General features: G+C 37.0%; 1 protein-coding gene across 1 annotated transcript in view; it reads right to left on the reverse strand.

Annotated features, from left to right (window-relative positions):
- LOC134568159 (ras-related C3 botulinum toxin substrate 2) overlaps positions 1–25281 on the reverse strand; it is a 37998-nt gene that overhangs the window by 8197 nt on the left and 4520 nt on the right. Inside the window, exons 2-6 of the mRNA XM_063426512.1 lie at positions 16632–16703; positions 14957–15074; positions 14419–14481; positions 7927–8086; positions 7674–7805 (exon numbers count right to left, since the gene is read on the reverse strand). Of these exons, the coding sequence (XP_063282582.1) occupies positions 7675–7805; positions 7927–8086; positions 14419–14481; positions 14957–15074; positions 16632–16703 (544 nt within the window). The 3' untranslated portion in view covers position 7674. The remainder of the gene's footprint in view (positions 1–7673; positions 7806–7926; positions 8087–14418; positions 14482–14956; positions 15075–16631; positions 16704–25281) is intronic.

Below are 25281 nucleotides of genomic sequence, written 5' to 3' on the forward strand. Positions count from 1 at the left end.
AGTAACCTGTGTTTATTATACATCATCCCCCCATAGCCAGTAACCTGTGTTTATTATACATTATCCCCCATAGCCAGTAACCTGTGTTTATTATACATTATCCTCCCATAGCCAGTAACCTGTGTTTATTATACATTATCCTCCCATAGCCAGTAACCTGTGTTTATTATACATTATCCTCCCATAGCCAGCAACCTGTGTTTATTATACATTATCCTCCCATAGCCAGCAACCTGTGTTTATTATACATTATCCCTCCATAGCCAGTAACCTGTGTTTATTATACATTATCCTCCCATAGCCAGTAACCTGTGCTTATTATACATTATCCCCCCCATAGCCAGTAACCTGTGTTTAATATACATTATCCCCCCCATAGCCAGTAACCTGTGTTTATTATACATTATCCCCCCCATAGCCAGTAACCTGTGTTTATTATACATTATCCCCCCCATAGCCAGTAACCTGTGTTTATTATACATTATCCCTCCCATATCCAGTAACCTGTGTTTATTATACATTATCCCCCCCATAGCCAGTAACCTGTGTTTATTATACATTATCCTCCCATAGCCAGTAACCTGTGTTTATTATACATTATCCCCCATAGCCAGTAACCTGTGTTTATTATACATTATCCCCCCATAGCCAGTAACCTGTGTTTATTATACATTATCCCCCCATAGCCAGTAACCTGTGCTTATTATACATTATCCTCCCATAGCCAGTTACCTGTGTTTATTATACATTATCCCTCCCATAGCCAGTAACCTGTGTTTATTATACATTATCCTCCCATAGCCAGTAACCTGTGTTTATTATACATTATCCCCCCATAGCCAGTAACCTGTGTTTATTATACATTATCCCCCCATAGCCAGTAACCTGTGTTTATTATACATTATCCCCCATAGTCATTTATCGTTGGACCTAGGCAGCATGATGTCTTAGGCCGGCCCAGAGAGTAAGTGAGTGAGTGAGTGAATAATATAATATATATGTTCAGAAACATATTAGTAATATATGTAAATCAGGTTCATGCAAAGAGGGTGAAAAGGTATTAAAGAAAAACACACTTATTGCATCAAATTTACAAAGCCAAACTTTTAAAAGCTTTCCTCATTTCTTTCTCGGGTTGAGGACTATATCAGTTGTAGACTGAGGATTTCCATCTGCCCAATCTTTTAATAATATGCACTGGAGTGTCAGTGTTGAAGGAGACCGAAGCTGCCCCTATTCTAAATGAAAGACCCGAGACATGGATACAACCCAATCTTAGGAGTAGTGTTCTGATGTAGAAGATGAATTTAGCCGTAGTCAGAGGGATTCAGTGAGAGTAGTGGTGAAATGTGTGTGACATGACTGAGTGTGGGTAAGCAAGAGTCAAGTATTTTAACTGGGTGGGCACTAGTTCTAGGTGGGATAAAGTGGTATAGCGGATGGATGAGTGGTTTGGTTCGTTTTAGAGGTTTGTAGAGAAAGTATATAGTGATCATGATTTTTAGCGATATCCAATATTTTTAAGGTGGTCTCAAACAAACATAAAATGCTATATAAAATTTGTGGGAATATCGAATAGTCATGTACAGTAAATCAGAGAGGGCTCAGAATATCGAACCATCGATCGGTAACCTGGATGAAGTAGGGGGTCTATCTGTTTTATTAAATACGCGGTAATATGCTTTTAAATGGATAGGACGTTAGGAAAGGTGTGTGATTGGGATAAGTGGTTGTGGCTGTATTTACCTTATCCTGGGACCGACCTGGCTCCTAAGCTTGAGCCGCGCGTGGCTGGATCACTCCTGCCTCCACACGAGCCGCATGCGGCTTGATCTCCTCTTCTGACTTAGCCGCGTGCACTGACCGCAGTGATCGGTCACGTGGCCCGCCTGGCACTAGGAGCACGGCTCGAGTCACGAGCTCGCTCTTAAAGGGGCAGTTGGAGCCAAAAGTTGATTCAGGCTCCCATTGGCCCACGTCATTCCAGTACCCCCACACACGAACGTTTTGCAAATGGGGAGTTTGCAGTTGTGCAAATGGACTGTTTGCGGTTGTTTGCGGTGCGTTAAATGGGGAGTTTGGTCTGTCACTGTGAAGCGGGCGTAACCCTTACACTACCTGATCGATACAACATCATACCTGATGTTTTAAAGCACGTTATTCCTAACAATTTAGGAATGTTAGGTGATTTATGCCCTTTTATGGACTAAAACCAGACTCTGCATCAACTATGTAATTTTCCATGAGAGTTTTGCCATGGATCCCCCTCTGGCATGCCACAGTCCAGGTGTTAGTCCCCTTGAAACAACTTTTCCATCACTATTGTGGCCAGAAAGAGTCCCTGTGGGTTTTAAAATTCGCCTGCCTATTGAAGTCTATGGCGGTTTGCCCGGTTCGCCCGTTCGCGAACATTTGCGGAAGTTCGCTTTCGCCGTTCGCAAACTGAATATTTTATGTTCGCGACATACTAAAAGGGTTAAAAAAACATCAGAGAAGAGTTGTGAAGACAACTTGGATAGGAATCTTAGCCATCAACTAGAAGGTCCCTGTTAGGAAACTGTCCTTTAAGTATTCTAAGGCCTCAATTTGATATTCTTGGACAAGCTTTTCACATTTTTTAATATTTTTGGATAAACTTTTCAAATTGTTTTTCAACACATATAAAAAAAGATTTCATGTATATAAAACATATGAATACATAAACATTAGTAAAATATTACAACATTGGAATGTAATTCTTAATATTAAATACATTTAAAAGTTTATCCGAAAATATCGAATCATTTGGAAAACATATCTAACATTATTAAATCAAGGCCTAAGTCTGTTATATAACTACAGCCACTTTAGTTTTTCTGGTAATGGAGTCCTGAACAGAAAATAAAAAAATAAAAAACTCAGAAAGGATCAGCGCTGATATGACAATAGGAAATAAAATAGTTTAATATACAGGCAGCACACCTGGCTTGATGAAGCCAGCAGTGGCGAAACATGTCTAGAAACCTTTTAATATTTATTGTTAAGTGTAATAAAGGAATTTTTGGCCACTTTCCATATTGTTGCCATATTCCTTTTTTTATCATAATTTTGGTATTTTATCATTTTATTTTTTATTTTGGCCTGACACCACTGTCTTACGACTCACAAGAGGCATTAAGAATCCCGAGGTGGGGATTATACCACCCACACGCTATTCATCGAGCAGTGCGTCTGCTCATAATATCGTGAGTATATTTTATCCTATTTTTTATTACCATAACAGCTATTCAGTGAGCACTATATATTTTATCTTTATCCCGAGCTGGACTGTCATATTGGACTGCTATACAGAAGAACATCAGAGACACTCCGCATATCCTTGAGTGGGCATTGTTCCATTCATGCCATATAAACCAGAGCTGGAATTATAGCTCTGTAAAGTGTGAGTAGTTTCTCTTTATTTTTTCCGATATATTATTTCTGATTAAGACATACTGCACCATTGGAGTCTCTTGTCTTCTGCTTTTCTCCATATATATACCTCTGGACTACGAGTTCACAATTGTGACCATAAACTTCGCTCGCTGTCTCACAAGGATCTTCTTCTACCTATGTGAACCACTCTAATATTGGACTATTGCACAATTGCCTGGACTGTTACATATCTACATAAGTATTATTTGTATTTGTTTTTAAGGCGCACCTTTCTTTCTTCTTTTTTCTTTCTCAGAAAATAACATAAGCCTAAAGTTTTAGAAAGGAAACAAACAAATATAATATCACTTGGTTAATATTTTCCATCAAACTGTGTGGCATGACCGTGGGGAAGACACTAACATTGACGCTATTCTGTACACTGTATGTTGACTTTTTTTTTTCTTTTCACAACTGTACATTAACAAATGTGAGAATTTCCAAAGCAGCAAAACCTAACAAACCACTTGGAGACAATATTCAATGAGATACACAAACGCAAGGAAGATAAAAAATGAAGTAATCCTGTTTTACAAAGATTGAATTGCGAGCAGCTGACAGGTATTCAATAAGAGATAAAGCTGATCTACTTTGTAGTACAGGCCATACATGTAAAAGAGAGATCAGGAGGAAATGGTGTGTTTAGTTAAGTGAAATGGTCTGGGAATTGGTCATCACGAAACTATTATATTATCCACCCTTCCCTTCCAAGATGGAAAGCATAGGAAAAAGGGCATTTGTGATGGTGATTAGTTTTTTTTGTTTTTTTTATCACAATGCATGTAAACACACTGTATCTGTAAGGGTTCATATGCGCTGGATTCTTTGCACACTACATGTTATTGGTACAAATCCATTATTACTTAAATGCAACATTTTTGAAGGCACTGCTGTTTTTAAAAAAAAATGAATCCATCCTATGAGATTGTTTTATGCAAAAGAATAAAACATACGTTAAACCTGGTATCCCAGCACTCTATCTTGAATTTGAAGTATTGATTATTGCCTACGCTTGACTACGGTCACTGATAAGCGACTGCAAATAAAGCAGGATACAAGCTTTGTTTAAAAAAAAAAAAAAAAAACCTCAAGAAGCAGAAACACCTGACAAAGTGCTAAAAAGGTGCCTGTAATCCAAGAATGACATGGTGGCACATCGTAGATAATAAAAATTCATCTCAACAATGTTCAAGTGACAGCGTTACCATGGTATATTTCAAGATCCCATGTAGCAATCAGATCTACCAAAATGTGACAGTAGAAACCCATATTTAATATGAAACAGACTTTGCTCCTGTCAAAGGTAGTTTGCAATATAAAACACATTTACCAACCAATTTGCTGGCACAGTAATAAGCACTTTTTATTTGCAATGAGAAGCATCTCTTAATAATTCGATAGAGAATGCTTTTTTGTAATAGTTAAAAAAATATTTTTGTGTACAGCATAGATGTCAAACTTGCGGCCCAAAACTAATATGTTTGTGGCCCGCAGGCAGCGAGGGAGTGCTGAGTGTAAGCTCTCCCTGCACAGTGCCCCCCCCCCCCCACCGCCTGCCTGAATGTACACCTGCCCAGCAGCCCCACTAGACACCAGGTAAGAAATCCACCCAGCTCTCTCAAAGGTAGGGAGGCTGGGTGGATTTAGATTAAAAGAATAATTTAAAAAAGTGTTGGGGGGAAATGGGTGTTTGTGTGTGTGTATTGCTGTCTGTGTTTGTGTATTGCTGTCTCTGTGTGTGTATTGCTGTCTGTGTACATGGCTGTCTGTGTGTGTGTGTGTGTGTGTGTGTGTGTATGGCTGTCTCTCTGTGTGTGTGTGTGTGTGTGTGTGTGTGTGTGTGTCTATGGCTGTCTGTGTGTGTATGGCTCTTTGTGTGTGTCTCTCTGTCAGTGTGTGTGTCTGTCAGTGAGTCTGTGTGTGTGTGTCTGTGAGGGAGCCTATGTGTCTGAGTGATTGTGTGTGTCTGTAAGTAAGTGTGTGTGTGTCTGTGAGGGAGCCTGTTTGTCAGTTAGTGTGTGTCTGTCAGTGAATGTGTGCCTGTGAGTGTATGTGTATGTTGGAGTGATTCTGTGTGTATATGTGTGTGTGTATGTCTGTCAGTGAGTGTGTCTCACTGAGTGTGTGTGAGAACAGGGGCAGGGGTTTAGTAGACGGGGGACTGGGATTTAGTAGACTAGGGGGGACTAAGATTTAGTAGACTAAGGGGGGGACTAAGATTTAGTAGACTGGGGGGGACTAAGATTTAGTAGACTAAGGGGGGACTTGGATTTAGTAGACTGGGGGGGACTGGGATTTAGTAGACGAAGGGGGGGACTGGGGTTTAGTAGAGGGGGTCGCTGTTTTTTTAATACTGTACTTTTCAAAATAAACCTACGTTTCTATGAAGATTTACATTTTTTTTTTGCGGCCCACATAAACTTAAACTTAAGCCTTTGAGTTTGAAATGCTTGGTGTACAGAATACCGTTTTTTAAGAACAAAATAATAAATAAATAAATAAATAATTATATATATATATATATATATAACTGGATAACTGGAAATATTTCTGCTACACAGATTGTCCGGAAACGTTGATGAACCTCAATCATATATTTCAAGCGTAAGTACAGCTGATATAGAAATAAAGCAGATTGACTTATATAAAGATGGAATAAACTCATTTTTTATCAGCACAATTAAGATTAATTTCTATTACAGTAACACTTCAAGAACTTCAAGAACCATAACCACTACCACCGCTACAGTAAGAATTGTTTGAAAACTTATCAGTTTCATCTGGGCACCCAACACCACCAACTGTGGAACCCGCAAGCTCCTGCAAGAATCTTCCATTAACTCCACTGCGCTAAACCCTGCAGTGAAGGGCCAGCTCTTTGGTGGTGATCAGTATTATCAGGCAACAAGACAAACACTGCACCACCAGCTTAACATAATGCTTTAATAGATTGAATACCTTCCTAGGGTGGGTGCCAGGACACTCCGAGCACCATAACCACGACAAATTACTGTAGTGGTTAATGTATGTATTAGGTAGAAACACTAATAGGTAATAGGGTTATTCAGTAACGTGTGGACGGTTGAGATTTTAAATGTTAGCCCAAAATATTTAAATTGTAAAAAATATCTAAGTCAGCAATGTATTTTTTATTGAGTCCAATCTAAGAAGAAACATATGCTTCATATAACCCAGAGTTGGCAAAAATGTACAATATCCACTTTTGAGGAGAAAATATCAAGTGTTTTAATATGAATTAATGCAACAAATGTTACAAAGCTTGGCACAGCTGGTATATTAAAACATTACACAGTGTGAGACAGTAAGACACCTCTTTCTGATAATATTATTTTACAAGTTTTATTATTCCGCAATGTGTGACTAATATGTTGTACATCCTCTAAAAATACCATATCTTGATTTAACACTCACAATACAGCCTTTGTGGGAACATGTTATGAACAGACCTCCCTGTATAGCTTTTGCATCAATTACTCTCCTACTTTTTAAAAGAGCCATTATCAGCTGACAAATAGACTTGAATATTTGCTTCGGACCAAACTGCAATTAACCCAAATTTGGACAGATTGGGTGTCCTCCAGAATCCTCGAATTCAGACTAGAAATATACCCAAAATATGAAATACTGAACATGTTCAGAGGAGGAGGTGACAATTCTAAATTCAGCCCATGGCACTGAAAAAAGAGATGGGGGGGAAAAAAAATGATTGATGGCTAGGGTACAGTTACTAAATGTTAAATGTATTTACATAATAAGGCCTCGAGTTAATATTTTTGGATAAGATTTCCAAATGATTTAATATTTTTGGATAAACGTTTAAAATACTATAATAGTATGAAAACTGTTTAAATGTTGTAATATTTTGATATATGTGATATATTTCTATATTGTTTTGTTACATTATATTTTTGATATTTAAATATGTTGAAAAATATATTTTTAAAGTTTACCCAAACATATTAAATTGAGGCCTTAAAGTGAGAAGTGAGCAATAGAGGGAAAAAGAGGAGGAGCATTAAAAAAAACTAATTTTATATTTAATAAATAGAAACATTTTCTATCTTCTAAAAATGATTTTACAGAACCAAATGTTTTCTCGTGCACAAGTCAACTGAAAATGAAATATACCCAATGATATACACAGATAAAGAAGATGCAGCAAGTCACCTATATTAAATTGTAATGAGTGACTATCTCACCTCACAGCAGAGCACACCCATGTTTTTTGGGCCGGGAAGGTGGCGGACACAGCACAGCTCGAATAGCCTCATCAAAGACCGTCTTTAGGCCTCTCTGCGTGAGAGCTGAACATTCTAAGTATTTCACAGACTCTGAAAAGAGGAATATGAGAATATGAAAATATCTGTGACTGAAAATAAATTCATGAACTGATAAATTTATTGTATCTCTTCCTGAGATTGTTTTACTTTGAATAAATTCTTCAGCACTCACCAATCTCTTTGGCCAAGGCAAGCCCTTGAGGGTAAGAGATTGGGGACAACTTCTTCTCTTTAAGCTTTTCAATGGTCTCCTTGTCATCACGAAGATCAAGTTTGGTTCCCACAAGAATAATAGGAGTGCTCGGGCAATGGTGCCTCACTTCTGGGAACCACTGCAAGAAAGAAGTAAGAAAAATGCATGAGAATGAGATTTTTATTTTTTAAACGCTTCCTTTATAGTCCTGACATGTTTTAGATTCTTTTTTTTTTGTCCTAGGGTCATCCTATTTCCCTTCTTGCTGGTCATTTAGTGCAAGCTACATTTTCTCACTACTTCTTTACAGAGAATTAAACACTATCTTTCTTTTAAAAATATGAATTCGAATAAGGGGATTTAATTAAGAAATCATCTACTAACAGTAAGGACACGGAGAAGCAACAAAGTAGTAAGGGAAACCAGGGATGAGGAAAGTTGAGAAAGAAAATAAGTCATAGGATAAATAGAACTATTTCCCAGAACATCCAGAAACTTATTAAAAATAACTGTCCTTACAACAACATCAATATGACCTATAAAAAATAGAACCTACTAAAATAACACTTATTGCACAAAATATATGTTGCTACAAAGTACCACAATGGCTGCAATTAAGTTTCTATAAAACTCATTCTCCATATAAAATCTTTTGAGACATTGGGAAAAGGAAGGGGAAGGGAAAATAATAATAATCGTAAAAAAAAAAAATGAAAGGCGTGAGAAAAATATGTTTCAATGATAAAGATAAAAGAGAGAAGGCCCTCTTTACACTCATTGAATTAAAATTAGATAAGAGAGCACGTGATACACAAAATGCCTAAACTTAAATTATATGGGTATATTAGAATTTAAGGAATTCACAAATATAGCTGATCCTTCTCACATGCCACTTTTTGTTGATATAATTAAAATCTAAAGATGCAAAATCACATTATATTGAAAGGAATTAGGGAAAGATGAAGATAAAAAAATATAGGAGAAGAAGTTATAAATTTAATAATGTAACCCCCACCTTTCACCTCATTTTTAGGATCTACACCAAGAGTTTTTTGATACACATAATATAAAAAAATTGAATATTAGAGGAGAGAGGAGAGGGGGGGGGGGGATATTTCCTTTCTCTTAAGTACTATAAACGTTAATTGTTGTCTTTTGTAGAGGGGTACATGTGGAAGAAAGGGTTAATTTTCCTCATGTATATTATATGTTCTATGTTGTTTATTGTAAGTGGAAGATTCCATGTGGGTTAGAAGATGATGCTTTTAATTATACTGATTGACAATCATTCATGGTTAGATGGATGACATTGAATGTTCGGGGGTTAAATACTTTTTTTAAAAGAACTATCCTATCGAAAACTTTAAATAAAGAGCATATAGATATTGAGAATGCAAAAAAATAATAATAAAGAGGATAGATCATCGCGATCACATGTGTGAAAGCGAAAAAAATATCCTAGGTGGTGCCTACCCCAGAGCTACAGAGTAGGGGGTAACCCAAAAATATACAAGTAAATTAAGGAGACCCTTGTGGCAAGGGGATCCCGGTGGTAGCTCTGCATACACAAAACTATTATTTTTTTAGTTTTGATTTAGGAGAAATTGAATTATGAAGAAGTAATGGTAGAGATAGACCAGGATGCAAGAGTTATTATTTTAGTATGTCGACTGAATGGAAATTTATATACGATTGTAAATTTGTATGCCCCTAATAAATCCCCACAAATCTTTTTAAGGAAAATATTTAATAGATTATATACAGTAAAACAAGGCAAATTGATAATGGCATGACTTTAATGTGATCCTAGAAGTTCCCCAGAAAAAGCTAGGCCAAAAAGCTCCTCAGAGAAGCTTGATGCTCCAAAGAAATAGTAATTCAATCTAAAAAGTTTTAACAGATTCTGAAGGAGCATTCTCTATATGATTTCTAGAGAGCCTTCTGCCTAATGAACGGTATTACACATATTTTTCTCAGGTATATTTCTCATATTCCAGATTGGACATGTTCCTAGGCGAAGCTCATTTTATGAGAGAGATAGAGAAAATATATATATTTGATTTAACATGGTCCGATCATAACATGGTAATTATGATATCTGATGAGAAAAAGAATAGAATCCCTGGCATGGATTAGAGATTAAATAATTAAGGAAATTACAGATTTTATTTATATAAAGAAAATGATTCTAAGGAAATCCAGCCAGAAAATATTTGGTGTGCATACAAATGCAAGTTGAGGGGGCAGCCTAATAATGTTGGGGTCTAGAGATAAAAGGGAAGACGAGCTTCCGCTCCCAGAGATGCTCTTAGAATTTAAACAATTGTCAAGAATAAATAAACAAACTCCATCAGTTCAATTTACTAATAAGATAGCCGAAATTAAAAACAAGATAAATTTACATCATGAAAAAAAAATGAAAGAGAATTAATTCAAGCTTGGTATTATAAAAATAATAAGGCAGACAAACTGAAAAAACAGCAATGAGAAGAATCTACAAAATAAAAGAGAATTAAATATTTCTGTAACGGAGCTCCCTGTACCCCTGGCTGGGTACCTCCGCCAAGGACCGCTTCCTAGCTGGAAAAGGGGACAAGCCGCAGCACTTCTGCCCACAGGTGCCGCGGCTTGACTGGGGCTTGACTTCTGCTGTGGCTTGACTTCTGCCCACAGGTGCTGTGGCTTGACTGGGGCCCTGGAACCGCTCCTTCCTTGAGCTGAATGGGGAATTAGCTCTAGACACCCCCAGGCACTTTGACGGCACTAAGTCCTGGGAGCTCTAGTCCTTACAAGGACTTTCCCTATTGAATCATCTGCAAGTTGGAACAGCAGACACAGGGGTTAAATCTTCCTTCCCTCCAATAACAGGACGGCACACAGTTTTGGAGTGCAAGCTGGAATACTTTAATGGCAGCCACAACTGGCCTTATATGCATGTCCCCATGCAAGGGGCACTCCCACCTGGACCTTGTGGGGGACTGCAGCACAAAGTCACAGACCAAGATTTTGTTTAAAAAAAAAGAAAATCTTTTGAGACATTGTCCTCGATTTCAAAATGATCACAACATGAACTAAAACGGTACTTACCGTGAACTTACAGGTAATTCACTAAGCACTGGATTTTGGCCTCAATTTAATTATTTTGGATAAGCTTTTGAAATGATCACAATCTGTTAGAAAAACATTTCAAATGATTCACCTACAAAATTACCATTAGAGGCTTTGAAAAGTTTTGCGAATAAATTGTGATCATTTCAAGACAGATCCCATAAGAATTAAATGGACTCTCTAAGCACCAAACAACCTTAATGCATTTGATAGATGTTTGTCCTCATTAATATGCTAAAGAGTTCTATATCAAATGTACGCACACATTCTCAGCCCCAACAGTACTGAGTGAGCTGCTTTTAATTCACAACGTGGCCACAGACAGTCAGAGAAACTTTAAACAGGTATTGATATTCTTACTATATGCCTCCCTGGGTGTCCTTGCCTTCTAATGCAGGTTGTTTTGTGTTCAGAACATTCAGTATGGTCAGTGTCTGAGCAGTGTGCATACCTTTGATAGGGAAGTCTTTTTTTGGAGTGAGGGGGCGTGACTAAAAAAGTAGGCTTATGGTGAAACATTCTGAAAAACATTTTTTTTTTTTTGCGCAAACAATATATATGACTTGAGCATGCAAAAATAGACCATATTAATGAGGCCAAAACCTATCAAATGCAATAAAGCTGCATTGGAGTGTTTATTTAAACTGAGAACTTTGACTGAATGGACAAAATTCTGTGAAAATTGCTGGATTATGACAAGAATGATAAGTCTCATATTTACCGACGCCAATTCCAGTTGAAATTCAGTCTGAATCTGTATCAGTCGGTGTCTGGTTGGAAATGTGTGTTTTTTGCGTCGGAACCCTGTACAAAGTATAGGATTCAGTATATGTACAGAACACTGACTTTAAACAGCAGGGTGTACATTCGCAAATCATCATTCACCTTCTGTTTTACAAGTGAATGATAATTTGATGTACTATTTAGTTGCTGGCCCTGCTTGCAGCCAGAAGAAAAATGTTTAAAAAAACATTTGCGGTGAGAGGGTTAAAGGAACACTATAGCGTTGGGAAAATATGTCTATATTCCTAATGCTACAGTGCTGATGTTGTTGTTTAGTTTAGGACCCCCCAAGTGTTAAAAAAAAAACCTAAATAAAATAAATGAATTAGTTACGGGGCAGCGACCACCTCCTTAAGTGATGTTATCCTGGAGGCGTGTCTGCAGGATGACGCTCCAATCAAATGCTCTTAATAGGAGAATACGCCTAAGATACTGCCATAAATTAAATACAATGACACAATGTCTGTTATTTGCTCTCCAAAAGGCCCCGGTCTGCACTAGATGGCATTGCCCCATTCACACTTTAGTATATAACCCTGTCACTGTTCATTTTTTTTCTCAATTTTCTAGTTTAGTTCTCTTTCTTTCTACTTAGTTGTAGAAAATGTTACTCATTATGCATTTTAATGAGTCATGTACATTTCTTTTCCGTTGCATAATATGATATGTGTACTGCAGTGTTATCTTGAATACATCATTATCAGTGGCATCTCCAACTACCTGTTTCTGCTTCTGTAAACCTTACTTACCTTGAAATATAAAAATAAACACTACTAAAAGAGCATTGTGAAAATGAAATCATTGACGTTGATGTTTTGTTGATTGCTGCTGCTTGCATTTTTTTCAAAACATTTTAACAAACTTATATTCCTAACGTTATGGTGAACTGTAACTATGTAGGTGTCCAGCCCACTTCAGAATGCATGACAAAGGTAGATTTGCTTACCTTTTCTGTCGCAGTTCTCACTGTGCCATCCAGACAGCTAGGCGTGGTCACCCCACTTATGCTAGACAGGGGATTTGAACCTGGGCCCTTCTGTATCCTAAGCCTGGTATTGTTTGCAGCACTGCGGGCTGGACTTCACCTGTGGTTGCTGTCTATTACTCTAAGTCCATCTAAGGCAGATTACTCGTTATCCACCTATATAACATTGCCTCTCCCTAAGTTATTGTTTCATGTTGCCTAAGACTTGGCTTGTGACCCCTGCTTGTGGAATTTACGTTATTGAGTGTTTGCCTCCTGCCCTGACCTTTTTGATACTGTGCCTGACTACTCTACTGGATTTGCCCTTGTTTCCTTGTACCCGTTATTGTTCTTCTCCAAGCCCAGATTGCACAGATTCACAGCCCAGGTAGCTTCTTACCTGGTTACCGTGGGTTGTGTTTATCTACAAGAGTGAGCATTCATCTCTGCACTTCGGACTCCAACCAAAGTAAGACCGTGACAATCTCTCCACAGCCACTCCTCCTTCTTTGCTGAGATCATCAGTCTTTATTTTCTCAATCAATCCAACGCTTCCCCATAGGGCAGCTTTGATATTCCTGTGTGTGGCAAATTGCCATGTTGTGTCAATCAAATGCTCTTCTGGGAGCAGTATTTGATTGAGAATTGAGTTTGACTCACTTTCCAAGACAGATGCACCTCTACTGTCTGTCAGGGTGTTTTACACTACAGGGTCACTGTTTCAAGGTCACTTCATTGAGTTGTAGTGATCTGGTTGCCTTTAGTGGTCTTTTTAGGATTAAATGAAAAACAAATTCCATACAGATGTAAAACTGATTATATTTGTTGTTTGTATTTTTATTTTTTTATTTCAAATGTATCATGTTTAACCTGACCAGGGACATGACATAATAGTTATATAGTAAGAGTTGCTATGTTATATTACGCTCTTATTATTCTATCTTGTACAGAACTCTAAAATGCAGACATATATCACCCTTTTGTTTTCTGTACTCTTACATTGCTTAAACTCAATAAACTGACCGTAAAAAAATGCGTTTTTAAAACAGCTCTATTAAAATCAGTCTTACATTCCAATTTTATAATAGCTTAGAATAGAAAAATGTAGATACACTGCATCAAAGTAACACTTGTCTTGTTGAAAAACAAGACAATCCTTTTTTATGGTCACACAAACGCATAGGGACATATATGGGTCAAGGAACAAAATATTAAAGGCAAAAAGTTATAGAATCTTTTATTCTCAAGGATTTAAAAAAAAATAATTATACCATAAGCAAGCCCAGTGCATTTCATTTGGGTGGGGAACTCTTTAATTAGTGCCTACGTAGATTTTTCTCTGAGAAGGTCTGACAGGCAGACTGGGCAGTAAAGACAATGGTAATGTCAAGGCCAGAATCTATTTCCATCACTTGACATTTCCACCTGCTGATGTGCCAGTGCTCCAGTCTGAAGGATGCTAATATTCAAATTGAATGCAAATGTAGATAAAAAAAAAAAAAAAAAAAAAGCTTAGATGAATGAGTGGGAGAGTTTGAAGTGGGATGAAAAAGGTAGAAGAAGCTAGCAGATTGTAAACATATTTTCTTTTTTTTATTGAGTCAGATGATACTTACCTTGGCTCGAACATTTTCATATGAAGCAGGGCTCACCAATGAAAAACAGATCAAGAAAACATCCTAAAATAAATACAAAATGTGATTAGGCTCTTTTAAACATGGCCCTTTTGTGTCTATCAAATGTATTTTTGTCTTTCAATTACTTGCTGCCCCGCTGTTTAACTGAAGTGCTGCGTGAAATGTTTCTTCCATATAAATGCTATAAATAATCATATTAGTAATAAATGTTTCTTTTTATTTCTCCAAACAAGTAAACTTTTTTTTTTCCATTGGGTTTTGGCTTGGTTGCATAGAAATTTAGGTTGGAAAAAAGACTCACGTGTATTGGGTTAAACCTTTTCTCCTGAGTTAGTTTTGAAGGTTTAACAAACAAACCATTTCTAATGCACTAATTGGATCACCGGGGAAATGATCTGTCTGTCATTAAATCTTATGGCAATAGGGGGCAATGTGTCTGTGATTTACAGATTCCTGCATGAATCAACTGACACTTCCAATACATTGACCTTGTAGCACCTTTCTTTACTCTACTTACTGTTTGTGGGTACGAGAGGGGCCTTAGTCTGTCATAGTCCTCTTGTCCAGCTGTATCCCATAATCCCAAGTTCACTGGTTTACTGTCCACCATTACATTAGCTGAATAGTTATCAAAGCTATAAAACAAATAAAATCCAATCCGTTAGTTTGGAGTGCATAGTTAGACAAGACACTGAAAATAATTCATCTGCATCAACAACAGGTATTACTCAATCCATGTGGCAGGGTCAGGAATCTAGATTTTGAAATATGGCAATGTATGCTTCAAATTGAAGTGGGTTAACTTCCTTACGTTCATGTCTCACAATCAGCACAAGCCATGGCTAGTCAATATATTCTAACCAACAGGTGTATTTATATAATTGATATATAATAACTTGTTTGCCTAAACAACACAGGCAACTCTCACAACAACCCGCCTAGCTGTCACACACTTCATAGCTATATAGGTCAATCTATAAATGAAACACACACACTTTAATTTACAGATTTATAGATTTTGCCTATACTTGTGTGTGTGTGTGTGTGTGTGTATATATATATATATATATATATATATATATATATTACATTGCTAAACACAAATACACACACCAGTCAAGCCACAAGACTTCCTTTTCCCACAGAAATGTAATTTTAACAGTGCTCTCACTACTGCAAGGGAGTTTGGGTAGGCGTATGCAAATGAGCTCAAGAACCAAATTTTTGTCTCATAATTCCACTTTATACATGCATTCCTTGGAGTAGGTGTCAGCTGTTTCAACAGCTTTGAAACACAAGTCAGGAAGATGAGCAACGCCAGTGAACCGCTCATGGACAGCTGTTTCGTTGTTAATGCAACTCATGTGTGTATTTGTGTTTTAGCAATGTATTAACTATCCACTCACTTCAGGTGAAAGGGGTTTTCATCCACACTTTTTCCCCCACCACAACTCTGCTGGTGTGTGTGTGTATATATGTATATATGTGTGTGTGTATATATATATACACACACACACACACACAAATGTGATCAAAGGGTGATCAAAGGGTTAAGCCAGCCTCATCTCCATTTATGCCATTTAGGCACATATGTTATATTTTCCCTAATTTACTTATTTTTGGGAAGTGTATGAGATACATATTTTTCATATTCTTACTAAGCTAATCTACCAATATCCATTATTGAAACCAACAAATGTACCTAGTCTATCCATATCCATTATTGAAAACAAGAAACACAATCACTAAACTCTGGGAAACACCACAAACACTTTTTTGTTGACTTACTGGAATCACTTAATCCAGTAAAGCAACTATTGAATTGTATCTTACTATGCTTCATTTAAACATTGTACATGGTCTGAGATTTTCTTATTAATTGTACCCAAAAGCCTTTACTCTGATACATACATATTAGCTTTTTTATTTTAATTCTTCATGTAATTCCTTACTGGTTTAGGACCATTATTATTATTATTATTAACATTTTAACCCATATTGTTTTCTCTTTCATTTAATGTACCTTATCAAGTTATTATTTATGATACATAATATTTAATATATAGCTCATTGTCTATAGGCATCTGACAGTTTAAACTGTTCTACAATGAACATTGCTCCAATATAGCACACCAAACAGTCCTATTAAATTGTCTTTAATTTTGTTAATCATTGTGGAATAATATACTCACACAGTCGGGATATATTCCCCAGGGAAAGCATTCGTTGTATAACTAATCAAAAGACATGTCTTTCCTACTGCTCTGTAAAAGGAAATGAAAAAAGAATATTAAAGTATCCTAATATTATAGAAACTTTGCTAAACAGTCTACAAAAGAGTCATGAGATCAAACATTTTATATGTTACATATTTGGGAGCACTAAGATTTAGGACAATTCAGATTTCAAAAATCCAATTCACTTGGTCACTTCTTACTTAATCTGTTAATAAAATGTAAAAAAATTGTGGCTGCCCCCTAAAATCAATCATCTTTTTTTCCATCAACCATGTTTTGTGTACCACTTCAAATCAGGAAAAAAAGAAACAAAACTCATCCATTGCCGTTTCATGATTTATCCTTACTGCAGTTCAGAGTTCGGGACTTTGGATGAATATCTGATATCACAAAATATGGATAAATTGTAATTTGTTTGAAATAAATTGCATAAGTCTAATAGTCTCAATATTATGTGTTTCTTACATATTTTCAGTTACTATATGGTATGATTAAAGACTAAGTTGACTCAATCTGTGAGTTCTGTATTACTTTTTATACCGTCCCCAAATGTATCTTTTCCACGATCGACTTATCAAATATGCAGCTTAATATTTTCCTGACATGTGAAGCTAGCATAACTGAAGTTATACATTCATCATTACTCACTAAAAAATAGGAATATTAATCCGAGTCCATCCTGAGGAATTTGGACTGCAAAATTGGGACATTGTTCCTAAAGGTTCTTTTGAAGTACAACCACGGAACAGTGATAATTAGACAGAATTGTCAGTTGTCTACCTGCAATTCAATCCAACTAATTGTTTTCAATTTGGTTAGACTGAATTTAAAAGAAGACCTACCAATTCTAATTTAAGCTATTGTTAAAAAAAATCTACAATTAGCACCATATTGATGGCTGGAGTCCAATATACTCCAGAGACGAAAACACATTTCCTTAACCCCTTAAGGACCAAACTTCTGGAATAAAAGGGAATCATGACATGTCACACATGTCATGTGTCCTTAAGGGGTTAAAGGGACACAATAGTCACCAAAATAACGTTAGCTTAATAAACCATTTTTGGTGTAAACATCATGCCCCTGCAGTCTTACTGCTCAATTCTCTGTAATTTATACGTTAAATCCCTGTGTTTATGCAGCCTTAGTTACACCTCCCTGAATGTGGCTTATACAGCCTTCCTAAACACTTACTGTAAAGAGTCATCTAATATTTACACTTCCTTTATTGCAGCTTACTTTTTTCTCTCAGCTAATAGCTTGTTAGACCCTGCAGGAGCCTCTTGTAGGTAATTAGAGTTGAATTTACAGAGCAGGAGATACAAAAACCTGTAAAGTAAGTTACATTTGATTGAAAATGAAACCATTTTGTTTTCCTGCAGGCTGTGTCAGTCACAGTCACAGGAGGTCTGACTAGGGCTGCATAGGTAGAAACAAAAGTGCTTTAACTCCTAAATGGCAGAAAAATGAGCAGTGCAACTTCAGAGGCAAGTGGTTTTGGTGACTACAGTGACCCTTTAAGTTAATGAATGTATATATTTATAGTGTATTTATATTTAAGTTGGTTTCATTTTATTAATTTATTTTTACTTTAGCCATTTTTTTCTCTGCTGCCAATTGACAAATATTAGAGTATTTATTCTGTTTGAGTGTAGAGTTTTCGTAATTTTTATATTGCTATAAGTCTATATTGGCCGTGTCACCATTTGTTTTTTGTCAAATCGCTTTGTTAAAGTCTGACAAAATCCTGGGCTCCATGCAGCATTCAGTGCTTTTAAAGCTACATTGATAAAGAAAAAATATATACTTCAATATGATCTGTACTAATCCTTCCAACCTTGGGTGACACTGGACTAAACCTCCTCTAACTCTCTCAGCCTGTTATTTTTGTTCAAGGTTGGATGGATTCACTATCAATAAAGTAACATTTCTGCATTATCAATGCAGGTGTTGATGGGTTATCCAGGTGACAGAGAAAGCCTTGCTTTTTGTCAAAACACTCCAAAATGGTTTGCAAAGAAAACAGGAGATTGTGCCCACAGTATCATTGCACCATAACTACTACAATGAGCTGTAGCTGATTGGATTGTCTACATGCATATGATCTGCTAATGTGTACTGCTCCATCTTGAAAACTGTACAGTGAGTAGAATATCATGTTACTATACACTGATTTGATGTTTTTTTAAAACATTAGAGTCATTCTATATAACTTTTCAATGACACAATTTATATTTGCATTTTTTTTCTTCGTATTGGTAGTTTATTATACTAATGCTTAGTATGTTTGCTATTTTGTGAAGCTTTAATCTCTTAGCTAAGTTTTTGTAGCAAAGAAACACATTTATATGGACAAAATCAGCTTATAAATGGTGGAAATAAAATGCAATTGTGAATATAGATTGCTGTTTAAGGAAAGCGCGAAATGAAAATCATGCATAATTACAGAATTTTCATTTAAAAAAAATAATTTCATCATTAATATATGATATATAGAATACATATCCTTGTTACTCTTAAGGTTCAGAATAATTAGTTTAGACATATAAATGTCAGCTTTATAATACAGAATACATGAATATAAAAGGTTGTGCTTTGTTACGAGCCAATGACAGAACTGTGCTCTCAAGTACATCAAGAGCATCATGTTTATGATGTGGCATTGGTAGAACTGGCTCGAGTTGATGTAAAAGGGTTAGCTATACAGTTCCAGCATCCAGGGAACAAAGAGAAGCTTTTATTAGAGAGCTCATATTTAATTCCTTCATATGTATCTAAATTGGGTTGGAAAATAGTGGAATTATTGCATCTCAAGTATTTTTCCATTTACGAACACCATCAATAGATAGTGAACACAATGTTAGTCTATCTTATACCACAAGTGTAGGAGGGACAGTCTCTATAAGTGAATCAACGTGTCCCTCTTTTCTAGGAGCTCAGCATTCTTGTTGTCTGAGTGCATAACAGAGCTTTCTAGCAATAATACTTACAGTAATATGTAAACTACAATAATTATATTTAGAATTCAATCTGTGTATTGATATATAAAATAATACATAATTATAAAAATTATAAATAAAATAAAAATATATTTTATTGTTCTAAAATACATTTTAGTTGTCACGATTCGGTTTACTCTCAGTCTGGTGCAGTACCTCACAGTGCCACAACCGGTCTGTGGTGCTATTGCAGGTTGCTGCACCCAGATTGAGATCACTCTCTGTTCCCAGCTGGCCTCACTTTGCAATCATATTCTCCCTTTTTAGTTGAGCCTCACCCCTTCTTGTTTGCCAGTTCATTAATGTTAATTTTGTTGATCTGGTCCTTTTGTCCTGAGTTCCTGAGCTGGTTGCCTATCCTGTGCTCATGAGCTGGCCCTCCAGAGGCCAGAGGCCCTCTCTGAGCTACCTGTACGCAGAGGCCCTCTCTGAGCTCCCTGTACGCAGAGGCTCTCTCTGAGCTCCCTGTACGCAGAGGCTCTCTCTGAGCTCCCTGTACGCAGAGGCTCTCTCTGAGCTCCCTGTACGCAGAGGCCCTCTCTGAGCTCCCTGTACGCAGAGGCCCTCTCTGAGCTCCCTGTACGCAGAGGCCCTCTCTGAGCTCCCTGTACGCAGAGGCCATTCTCCTACATTCAGTTTTCTGTTTTTGTATTTTATTTATCCGTCTACCTTGTAAATATCAATAAACTTATCTTTTGTCTTGATTTGTGTGTATATTGAAGACACCAAGTCACCCAGTAGTGCCGGGAGACTCCCGCATACTGAGTGCGGCTCCCTTACACCTGCAAAACATACCCAATATCCCAGAAATCACACACACAATATGTTGTGTGTGTGTCATTTCCATTATATTGTGTATGATTTGAACCCCCTAACACCCTCATACTACTCATTAATCAGGGGCCCTTTAAGAGCCGACCGAGCCCCTGTGATATTAGCCAGCAGGGAGGAAGTGACAGCTACTTCCTCCCTGCTTCACAGAGTGCCACCCGCCCTGGGGGATTGGAGGGAGGGGGCAGCAGCATGGAGGCAGGAGGCAACATGCAGGTACAGGAGAGGCTGAGGTGAGCTGCTGCATGCTCACTCCCATCAGCCACAGCCAGAACTCCAAGCAAGCCACCCTTCTGGACACAAATGTAAGCTAACAGGAGGGTGGGTAACTGTCAGTGTGTATATCTGAGTGTATGTGTCAGTGTGTGTATCTGAGTGTGTGTATCTGAGTGTCAGTGTGTGTATCTGAATGTATGTTTCAGTGTGTCAGTGTGAATGTGCCATAGTCTGTGTGTATGCGCAGGTACGTGTGTGTGTGTTTGGGGGGGAGGGAGTTGAGCGCGAAGGGGGCTGGGGGGCAGTTTCCTGTGAAGATACCTCTCTGAAATGCATTTTTGCATGTTGGCATGTCTGATATTGGTTTCTTTGCATTCTGGGTTCCACTGTTGCTGAATGATCAGCACCCCTTCCCGACCAGACCCCTGACATTAGTAAATTGTTATTTAAACTTTCTCAGAACAGCCTCACCTCTTGCCACACCCCAACTCACACCTCTAAAAATTAAAGTATCCATCTTTGTCCATTGGAAATGTTTGGAGGTTTGCTATCTTCCTGCTCATCTAGGGGACATTTTTAGAAATGACGCTGCTTATATTTGGTGGAGCATACATTGCATGTAATCTCTCGTTACAAGTAAAATGTGCCTCACTGTGAAAATTGAAGAAATGTAACGTTTCAAACAGGCTTGCTAAGAGCAATGGTGTGTTAGGCCTCTGATCCAGACACTGTCTGTTTTGTTACACATCATTTTGGCCATTTAAACCCTAAAGACATAAAGAGGAAGTGTGTTTATTTATCTGATGTGCAAAGTAATTTATCTTATGTAAATGCTGAAAATATGGCCAAATGTATAACAATGACCTTCTGCATTTTGTACCATGCGGTCTCCCAATAGTTATCAAAGGCAACTGGCAGTTTTTTGCTAAACACCCAATCAATGCTATGGTAAGACCAATAGAGGATTTTGTAGTGTGATATAATCATTCTTAGCTGCAGTTTAGTACATGCCCTAGAGTGCATGATGAAGTTGATGGTAGCGTCATCAACCAGGAACGGAAGAGATAAAGATAGCAGCACTGAGGAGGTAGAGCTTTTGGTAAGTATATCCTCATTTTCTTATTCCCCAAGGCACTACCATGCAAATGGACCTATCAATCTGGTCCTTTTTGCAAACCATTGTGAAATCTCATTAATGACAGTAGTGACAGTTACGACTTATGTGACTTACCTAAAAAGTAAAAGGGTACTGAGAATCCATCAGCAAAGTAAAGTAAGACAGTAGGAGTAAGGTGAATACAGTAAACACTGGAAAATGAAATGAAAATTAAACATTTTCAGTTGCATTGTTATCAATGATTTAGTTCTCTTGACCTGAGTAGTTGACTGAGTAGAGACATTTAACATGTCTGTAGGCCAGAATGCTAGAGTATATGTTGGTATCGCTATTGTTAAAGACCTAGCCAAAGGCTAGAGTAGCACACGGATATTTGAAAGGTAACAGTAACAGCGCCCTGGAGCATAACTGCAGAGACTGGCCTTTTCTTACAATAAATGGAAGTTAAAAGACTATTGAATGTCCTATAGTATAATAGTCAAAGCCTTTTGAATTATATAAAATGTTTGAGTACCATTTTCTCTTTCTATAGTGAAGAATACATTTTGTTTTGGATTTCCTCTGAAAGAGAGCAAAGTTTTGAAGAAAAAAAAGAATCTTGGTGTGGGAGAAACACAGAATATCAGTTTAGTTTTACCACTATAATATACTTTAGTACATCATCTAGCAAAATAGTATTGTATATATATATATCATATTACTGGATGAATAGGGCACTGGATGAATCAGGGGGAAAGAAAATGACATTTTTATTTAGGCTTACTTTTAATGTAATTGTCAAGCAAAAATTGTGTCCTGTATTTTTCGACGTGTTTATGAATTTAAAGAACCGTAACTTCTCTAAAATTCACACCACTGAATAAAAGTGTTACGTGTTTTTTATTTTCTTTCTCATATTTATTAATGATTTAGCGAATGGCATCATAATCCACCTCAGCCAAGGCAATATTAGAGCTAACATTGCAAATGAAGAAGAGAAATAGAAGCATTGCTTAATTCCTCCTCTTCTTTGTTGCTTCATCTGTACTGACTGCCAACTACGAAGGACAGATCTTATAACAATAACTGACAGGAAGCTAAAATGGAGGCATCCAGTTTCTGAATAAAGTTTCATGGATTTCTACATTTAATTTGAATTCCATACCTCATAAATACATATTTGTTACACATAGGGAAATGTAAACATAACATTAAAGTGTTAGATTCAGATTTCAGAATTTTCATTTGTTGGAGGATTTTAGGTGTTCATTTTTGCTACAACAGAAACATTGTGTGGTTGGTATTTTCTAGCTATTTGACAAAGTCTCTTTCTTGTGCTGTTTTATTTGGTATGAGAACACTGTAAGTAGGCTTTATGAAAAAGCCTTTCAAAAGAAAACCTACGATACAACAGAAACTAAACAGCATAACAAAATGAAAGACTGTGGAGATGCAGAATAGATAATGAACAACGAAAAGAGAGGTGGTCCGTAATGTTGGAGACACAGTACACACAAGAAAAAAATAGAATGTAAGATGGAACTAAGAATGAGGTTGAATAGAAATAAAATGAGCTAAGTATGAATCAATAGAGGACGGTAAAAACAGAAGTAGCATGAAAAAGCCTTTTAACAGAAAATAAGATAAAAAAGAACAGTTGAAATCAGCTGGAAACACTGACTCTTATGATACAATTATAAAGAATAAGATAGATGCACATACGCCAGATATTTCCTGATGTGTAGATATCATTATCATTAAGTATGAGAACATGGGGAGATCAAGTGGAGATTAGGTCTAATAGTAAAAACTAAACATGAAAAAAGTATTTATTTTCAGAGGTGGGCACTTTACATTTCTCACAATCACGCAGTAATCTGCAAAACGTTTCATAGTCACATCAGTCTCTATGACAGAGTTCTGATATTATGGCAGTGCCCCAGACAACCCCCTTTCATTTGGCTACAGAGGAATAAAAGGGAGTGTTCTGGGGCAAAAAAAAAATGGGTTGGGGTGGGGGTGGAGGAAGGCTTGAAAGAACCGTCTCCAAAGTGGGTGCAAAAGAGGAAGCAATTGGCTTAGCTAACTGCCATTCTCCTCTTTGGTTGACCAATAAACTTAAAAATCATCTCTCTGAAATATAGCCTCTTTTAATGCAGTTAACCCATGTTCTTTTTTTTTAATTTTCAAACATATTTTTCTTTTGTTACAAAATGTCTCCTTACAAAGAGTAGGAAAAAACTGTAATTAGTATAGTTCAGCGATTATTGATTTGGTATAGCTACTATTGGGCTGTAACATTTTCAGTTTCCACTGGTGGTTTGTCAAACTACTACTACTAGTTCACTACAGTTTCCTGCCTGGTTTTGTGAACTATTTCAGATACAGAGACCTCTAAAAGTTTTACATGATCTAGCCATTAGAACCGCGTTGGGTGCTTTGCCTTGACCTTTGGTTTAATGGTTTATAATTGTCCAGAAGCCATCACTGTTATTAATTTCCCATAACGCCTGCTTCACATGTATATGGGGCCATAATTAAAATATTCCTGGCTGTTTGGTCAATGCTTAACACTTTGTACATTTTTATCAAGGCTTTTGGCAATGTCGGCCATACAGATATTCCAGGCAGCATTGGGCCACTTTTTCAGGTGTATGCTCCCTTCCAGTGCTGATACCCCAGGCTACCTGAACTACACATACTGCCCATCTCGCTATGCAGGCATAGTGAACCGATACTGGCCTCGATGTAACTCTCTATGTCTTGGATGGTGTTATTGGTAAGTACAGGTCAAAAGAGCGCTCCTAAATGGCCTAAAGTGAACAGCCACAGGGAGCAAGATCTCAATGTGTGCTTTGTTTCTTTTGCATCATCTCACTGTCAGTAAGATCCATCTGAGAATATGCTGGAGCGCAAAATATAAAAGACCTGAACCAGGCCGTGACAGTCAGTGACAGCAGGTTCTCCTGAGTCCTGCATGACTATCCCAGAAAGGTAGACAAAAACAAGAGTGCGGATATAGTGAATAAAAAAAACAAGAACTGTTAAAAAGTTGGAGAGGAAGGAAAGCACTGGGAAAAGAGGTTTAGGATCTAAAGTTAGGGAGCTAGAATTTTACAGGACATTAGCCATGTTTTTCACTTAAATGAGAGCTGTCAGAAGTAAAAAGTGAATTCTAAGTAAATTTCAAATCCAAGACAAAAATCGCCAAACTGGAAAAATTCTCCACTATGCTTCTAGTTCTTTGAAATTCACTTTCAATTCCTGGTTGTTTTAGATTTAGTCAATAACCATTTTAGAGGTAGAACTAGGTTCAATTTTAGGATTATGGACTTAATTTGGGGTTATGGGTGATATTTGAGGTTGTAGTTTGTTTGTTTTTTGTTTTTTTAAGATTAAGAATGATTAGGTTAGGAATATGCACAAACATTATGGCAGTAGTAAGAGTTAAGAATAGTATTTG

Source organism: Pelobates fuscus, chromosome 7, assembly GCF_036172605.1.
Source record: "Pelobates fuscus isolate aPelFus1 chromosome 7, aPelFus1.pri, whole genome shotgun sequence".
Lineage (NCBI taxonomy): Eukaryota > Metazoa > Chordata > Amphibia > Anura > Pelobatidae > Pelobates > Pelobates fuscus.